The 7,713-nt window shown below is 46.3% G+C and overlaps 1 protein-coding gene across 1 annotated transcript; it reads left to right on the top strand.

The window, feature by feature from the left end:
* The first annotated feature begins 214 nt into the window (after positions 1-214).
* LOC123158931 (low molecular mass early light-inducible protein HV90, chloroplastic) lies at positions 215-1,138 on the top strand. Its single transcript, XM_044576750.1, has 2 exons — positions 215-515; positions 623-1,138. The coding sequence occupies exons 1-2, from the start codon at positions 351-353 to the stop codon at positions 974-976; spliced, it is 519 nt and encodes a 172-aa protein (XP_044432685.1). The 5' UTR covers positions 215-350; the 3' UTR covers positions 977-1,138.
* Positions 1,139-7,713: the final 6,575 nt, after the last annotated feature.

Here is a 7,713-nt window from a genome sequence, read left to right as displayed (position 1 = left end):
CATTCTGGAGTCCTCCTTGGCAACTTCTGTCTGTTTGGCGCTTCATGGAGCGCTCCGCACGGTGGCCTCCACGTCCCCGTAGTCGCTGCCTCGCTCCACGTAGAGGGTAATTCACGGCCGGGAGCAGCTCGCGACGTGGGCACCGCCGTGGCCACCGCGCCCAGCTCGTCACGGGTTGGCTGGCTCTCGCGGAACACGGCCTATAAATTGTGCCCACTCTCTCGGAACAATACATCAGCAAACACTCGGCGACACAACAACAACAAGCAGCGCTCCACTAGCAATCATCTTTGCTTGTTGCAGCGTCTGTAGCTTTTTTTTCTGTCCTTCCGTCCGCGGCTGATTGAACAATGGCGACTGTGATGGCCATGAGCTCCTTCGCCTGCGCGGCCGTCCTGCCGCGCGGCTCGGCCAGCCGCTTCGGCGCCAGGTCTCTGCCAGCGCCGGGCCGCCGCGCCCTCGTCGTCAGGGCACAGACCGAGGGCCCGAGCGCACCGCCGCCAAACAAACCCAAGGTACGTAGACACGTAGTCCCAAAGCATGCCATGTATAAGCAGCACGGCCATGGCGACGTAGCTAGACTTAGCTAGTGGCAGGTTTCTGATATTTGCTCCTGGCACAGGCAAGCACCTCCATCTGGGACGCGCTGGCGTTCAGCGGCCCCGCGCCGGAGCGCATAAATGGGCGACTCGCCATGGTGGGCTTCGTGACGGCGCTTGCGGTGGAGGCGGGCCGCGGCGACGGGCTCCTTTCCCAGCTCGGCAGCGGCACCGGGCAGGCGTGGTTCGCCTACACCGTGGCGGTGCTGTCCGTGGCGTCGCTGGTGCCGTTGCTCCAGGGCGAGAGCGCCGAGGGCAGGGCCGGCGCCATCATGAACGCCAACGCAGAGCTCTGGAACGGCCGCTTCGCCATGCTCGGCCTCGTCGCTCTGGCGGCCACGGAGATCATCACTGGCACGCCCTTCATCAACGTGTAAAGCTGAATCTGTTGCCGACCGGATAACACACCCTGTGCTTAGCTAGTAGGACATCCCCTACTACATGTACTTAGCTAGTAGTAGGACATGTAAATGATCATCCTCGTATTCTTTGTAGCACTGCTAATTAAAGACGGTTCATCTTTCTTTCTCTCACTCGTATTCATTGTGGCATTCAATTCAGTACTATGATTCAAATTGAGAAGAAATTGATTGGAGATCGAAACAATTGCCAGAACTTGGCCTGGTACCTGGTTCAAGCAGACTCGCATTTGCAATCTTCAGGGGATTATTTATCCTTACTAGAGTTGCTTCAACTTCTTCCCTTTTGATAGCATTGGTAATTTATTTCTACAAAAAGAAGCACAAGTCAACAAAGATTGTGTTAGACAATGAGAATCGAGCAGAAGAAAGTGGAATAGATGAGGAAAATAGTGAGGCCCAAGAAGGAGATGAACAAAATACACAGCAAGCTGGCCAGGAGGAAAGTGGGGTAGAAGAACAAACCAGTTTAGAAGTGGTATCTGAGACAACTGGCAGACAAGCATTGTTATGCCCAACAATGGATCAACTGCCGTTTTCAGGGGTAAAAGAAATTACTAGCCTGCAAGTGGAACTCATCTGAAGTTCAGTATACATTTTTAGCTCCCCTGTTATCTCAGCGAACTCACCTAAGCTAATATGATCAACCCTGGAAATTAGCATTCTTGAGCTACATGTGTAATATAAATAGTCATTTGCGCCAGGGTTTAAACTTGTAAACAGTTAGAACTGCAGAAAATCATTTTATTTGACTGGCTGCCAATCTCCTGTATTGCTCAAGTATAGCTTGATTATACCCCCAAAGGGAAGCTCACCTGATTGGATTCATTGTGCATCTCCAAACTGCTTCTTTATGATGCAATCTCAACAATTAATGTATGCAACCGGCATGTGTTTTTATAAGTGATGTGGTGTCATGAGATATTGATTGAATGCCACTCATCCTCTATGAGATTGATAAGTCAATAGCTTATCCAAACAGAACAGGTTATTACAGTAAGATGGTAAATGATAGCATGCATCCTAGCTGAAGTAGTAACCTAGTAGATGCATACCTTCTTACAGAAACTTTAACCTTGACAGTTGAAACCTTCTAGCTCGATCAGCATTGAAGATAATGGTTATGCTACGATCGGGCAGGAGTCAGCGGCTTGTCAATCTTCTTTGTTTCTGCAATCCTTAACAGCTTTTCTACCATAACCATCCCCCTTGCTTTCAATGGTCACCTCGTGAGGGCGGAGTCGCTGAGACAATGATCTGATGTCCCAGGAGAGCACATCCTTGATCAGATCCTGAAACTCTTCTGCTGAGGCGTAGAATGCCTGCTTTGCTGAAATAAATTATGTTTGATGAGAAACTGGATTTACAGTATATGGACCAAAAGAACAACATTTTGGTAGAGTACACAAAGAAGATAACAAAAAATTCTGAACAACCATAACACTTACTACATGCGACAGCAGTTGGAAAGTAAAGAAATGTAGTGCTAAGAAAAGTGGATAGACTCCACAGCTAATGCACCGTCAACCTACTTGGACAAAATATCCAGCATTAGTAGATGGCAAATAATCCAGGAGTAAGCCGATTGGAACATTGCCATAAGAGGTCCACAAGTGCCCCTGCCGCCATCAAGCATATATTGTACCAAATGACAAAAGCACAAAAACTGAACTATTGGCCTATAAACGCGTAAATAAGATACATCTATTGGATTTTCAAGATACTGAGCTTCCTCTAAGTAATATCAAAGTAGAGAAGTTTGTAAGATAAGAAAAGCTGTAAAACTGCCTAAAAGGTGAAGAATAAATATTTTCAGCCATGTAGGGATGTTTAGGTAAGAGAAATCGGTATCTGAATACAGAAGAGTAACTATAAAACATATACAATCTCGAACGCGTACCATCATGTATTTCGACTCATATGCAAATTTAGCATGTTCTGAAGAACAAACAGAAAAATAAATGAGCTGTAAAGATCAAGAGAGTAATGAATGGAGTAACATGCCACATAGTATGTACAACTAACCTGATAACACCCATCACTATGCAGAGTTCCATCCAAACTACGAAGCAAACCACAAGTTCATACAGACCAGCAAGGAAGCTCAACGCCACAAAATACACAAAGACTAGCACATACCGCTTCAGCAGCAAACATGACCAAAAGACATCCACTTCTCCATCTTCATCTAGCCTCAGCCAATCGTCGACCCCTGAATCGGTCCTTGGCAGAGACGCAGAAGGTTGAGAACATTGTTCTTGAGAATCTCCGCTCCAGCTTTTGGCTCTTCAGCTTGCTTCGGCTTCTGCAAACCTGCCCGATAAAACAAAAGCGAACAAGCGGCAAACACAACCTCAAAAGGGGACTTGATGATCTTTTTCTCAAAGGTTGCTTTGTTGTGTGACGTCCATATGGCCCGACATACTGCAGCCGAACCCATAGTACAGAACTTCTCCCCACTCAGGAAAAAAACATGGCACCAAAAGTACACAAGGAATTTGGGCAGCAATCGGTTCCGAAAACAGAACCCACGGTTCTCCATACCACCCGAGCAACAGGACAAGTAAAAAAACAGTGTTGAGCTGTCTCAACCCGATCACAAAACGAACAGATTTGTGGTTGAAAAGAACCTATTCTAGTATCTCCAAATGCCATATTTGAGAGCTGACATTTTTCTTGTTTGAGATTGGGGAGCTGACATTTGAAAGGATCCCTTTTCAGTTTTCACCAACTAATAGCACAGATTGCAGGAGGGTTGCAAGGAACATCGGTGACATATACAACCCTCTTTCTCTCTAACAGTTTCTACATATTTGCATAAATTAAGAGAAGCAGCCGCGATATACACCTAGGATAGCAGATGTGGTTTGAACTTGCCATGGAGCAGCCACGGCTACCTCAGGGAGAGGAGTGCCGGTGCCTGACGAGAAACGGAGATGTGCCCAATGCAAAGTTGTGTATACACCCCTACGAGTAAGGTTGAACGCAAAACCACTGTATAGTCTGTAAATACACCGCTTTGTATCTTTTTTTTTTCTTAGTTGTTCATCCCACTCATCAAACCGTTTAAAGACGCGCATGTCCTCATACGAACAAAACAGTTCGTTTGAATCTCTATCCGATGACATCTCCTCGTCACAACTGGAGACACAATATTCTCCCGTGTCCTCATCCAAATCACAAAATTTATTCACCTTGGCATTTATCTCATGCGCAGCGCTGTTTAGATACTCCTGTCTTAGCATCATAACATCCTGAGGCAGGCAACAATGGTACGTAAATCCGAGTTCTTTACACGCCTCTTCCACTTTGTCATCAAAATCCCTGGCATCTGGCATGATCAGGATTAGAAGTCCCAGCTGTTTTCCATTGAGACATTTGTCGTTGAATTCGTGCATCTCCCGCAGTGCCCAATCTATATCGGTCGGAAGAGCACAATCTGCGTGGGCGGATATCGTCTGCAGTGTCGTAAAATCCATCCCGAGGTCCACGCATGCATTTCTCAGATAATTTATAAATATGACCGTCTCTTTCGGACTGACTATATTTGAGAACCTTATGCAGGCCCAAGTTATTTTCACTCTTCTTCTTTTGACCTGTCTCGTGGAGATGAAATGCTCAATCTGCTCAATCCCTGCACTATCAGAAGAGCCACCGATATGACTTGCCTCAGGTTTCTTCTTCTCTTCATGAGTGTCGTGGCTTGCCTCGGGTTCAGGAGGCTTCTTCTCCAGAGGAGTGCCTAACGATGGCAATGAGGAAAATCCAGCCACGTAATCATGTTCACCCCGCTCATCAAACAGTTCAAAGTCAATCATGTCCTCATACCAACAAAACAGACTACCTGATGATATCTCCTCATCAGAACTGGAGACACAATAATCTCCAGTGTCCCCATCCAAATCACAAAGTTCATTGGAGTCACCATCTTCACTTTTCTTCACCTTGGCATTTATCTCATGCGCAGCGCTGTTTAGATACTCCTGTTTTAGCATCACAGCATCCTGAGGCAGGCAACAATAGTATGTAAATCCGAGTTCTTTACAAACCTCTTCCACTTTGTCATCAAAATCTCTGGCATCTGGCATGATCACGATTAGAAGTCCCAGCTGTTTTCCATTGAGACATTTGTCGTTGAATTCGTGCATCTCCCGCAACGCCCATTCTATATCGGTCGGAAGAGCACAATCTGCGTGGGCGGGTATCGTCTGCACCGTCGCAAAATCCATCCCGAGGTCCACGCATGCATTTCTCAGATCATTTATAAATGTGTGCGTCTCTTTCGGACTGACTATATTTGATAACCTTATGCAGGCCCAGGTTATTTTCACTCTTCTTCTTTTGACCTGTCTCGTGGAGATAAGATGTTCAATCTGCTGAATCCCTTCACTATCAGAAGAGCCACCGATGTGTTTCTTCTGATTCTGCTCATCGGTGTCGTGGCTTGCCTCAGGCTCAGGAGGCTTCTTCTCCAGAGGAGCACCTGACGATGGCAATGAGGAAAACCCAGCCGGGTAGTGCCTGCCCGTGACACCTCCCCCGTGTACATCCCCGCCCCCGTCCCCGCCGGGGGCTTGCATTTGCATCCCGCACCGGCAAGCAGCACTTAGGCAGTGTGTCAAAGACGCGCTACGCAGGCGGCCGGAGCGGCGGCGCGTTGATCTTGTGGAGGCCGGAGTGAGCAGCGCTGGGACAGGGCGCGGCGGTCGTGGCCTCGTGCCGGCGGCGTAGCCGTATAAGGGAAAGTTTAGATGGGCTAGGGTTTCTTTTGGGCCTTTTGTGGTTTTGTCCAAGACGTGGCTTGTCTCAAAAAAACAAACACGAGGAGGTACTCACTGAATCAAATGGGGTTTTGTGTCGAAAGTGCTCATTTCATCCCGAGCTCACATGCTTTCTCATGAGTAAAATTTAGAAGTTTCTTAAAAAGAAAAGAATAAAATAAAGAAAAATGATAAAATGATTTTTTATATAAACATTTTTTGAACACAGTACAGACGCAGGCGCTCACGTATATGTGCCCTATGAATGCACACGCAGACCCTATCTCCTATGAGCACCTTCGAGAGACTGAGCTAGCATATCATCTTGAGATTGACAAAGTCATCACAGGCGTCTCGTAGTCGACGGGAGCGTCTCCTCTCACTAAACACACATTGTCGAAAATTTAGGAATAATGCGAGCACCTTGCTATATTTGAGAACCTTATGCAGGCCCAGCTTTTTTTTCCGAGAGTATGCGAATGCGTACCATATTTTTATAGAAGGCAGAATTCAAGTACAAGAAAACTATAACTTGTTGTGAACAACAAGCGTAAACAACACCAACTTCGAAAGACAACACCACCTCCAACAACGCAACCACAAAGCAAAAAGAGCTTGTCCAAAACTGAGCATCATTATCGCGTCTCGATCGATCAATGTCGGCCACCTCAGAAGACCACACCAACTCCGACGGACTTCCCTTGTTGACGCATCATCCATCCTTGATGCCGAAAAGGAGGTGGCAAGTAGATGGCGGGACTTGATCAGTCCACTAAAGCCACCGTCTTGGACTCGTTGGTGATGACGTACATAGCATCACTGAAATGAAGGAAATATGCCCTACAGGCAATAATAAAGTTGTTCTTTTATATTTCATAATATCATGATAAACATTTATTATTTTTGCTAGAATTGTATTAACCGGAAACTTGTTACATGTGTGAACACATACACAAAACACCGTGTGCCTAGTATACCTCTACTAGACTAGCTCGTTGATCAAAGATGGTTAAGTTTCCTAACCATGGACATGAGTTGTCATTTGATGAACGGGATCACATCATTAGTGGAATGATGTGATGGACAAGACCCATCCGTTAGCTTAGCATAATGGTCGTTCAGTTTTATTGCTACTGCTTTCTTCATGTCATATGTATATTCCTCCGACTATAAGATTATGCAACTCCCGGACACCGTAGGAATACCTTGTGTGCTAGCAAATGTCACAACGTAACTGGGTGATTATAAAGATGCTCTACAGGTATCTCCAAAGGTGTTTGTTGGGTTGGCATAGATCGAGATTAGGATTTGTCACTCTGAGTATCGGAGAGGTATCTCTCGGCCTTCTCGGTAATGCACATCATATGAAGCCTTGCAAGCAATGTGACTAATGAGTTAGTTGCGGGATGATGCATTATGGAACGAGTAAAGAGACTTTCCGGTTACGAGATTGAACTAGGTATGAAGATACCGACGATCGAATCTCGGGCAAGTAACATACCGATGACAAAGGAAATAACGTATGTTGACATTGCGGTTCGACCGATAAAGATCTTCTAGAATATGTGGGAACCAATATGAGCATCCAGGTTCTGGTATTGGTTATTGACCGGAGAGGTGTCTCGGTCATGTCTACATAGTCCTCAAACCCGTAGGGTCCGCACGCTTAACGTTTGATGGCGATATGTACTATATGAGTTATGTGTTTTGGTGACCGAAGGTTGTTAGGAGTCCCGGATGAGATCACGGACATGACGAGGAGTCTCGAAATGGTCAAGAGGTAAAGATTGATATATTGGAAGGTAGTATTCGGACATCGGAAGGGTTCCGGAGTGTATCGGGTACATACCGGAGTATGGAGGGGTTACCGGAACCCCCCTGTGGAAGATATTGGCCATATGGGCCATAGGAGGGAGGCTAACCAGCCCACAAGGG

This window comes from Triticum aestivum, chromosome 7B (genome assembly GCF_018294505.1).
Source record: "Triticum aestivum cultivar Chinese Spring chromosome 7B, IWGSC CS RefSeq v2.1, whole genome shotgun sequence".
Taxonomy (NCBI): Eukaryota; Viridiplantae; Streptophyta; class Magnoliopsida; order Poales; family Poaceae; genus Triticum; species Triticum aestivum.
The sequence above is the reverse complement of the archived record's forward strand: the minus strand, read 5'-3'. Positions and strand labels throughout refer to the sequence as shown.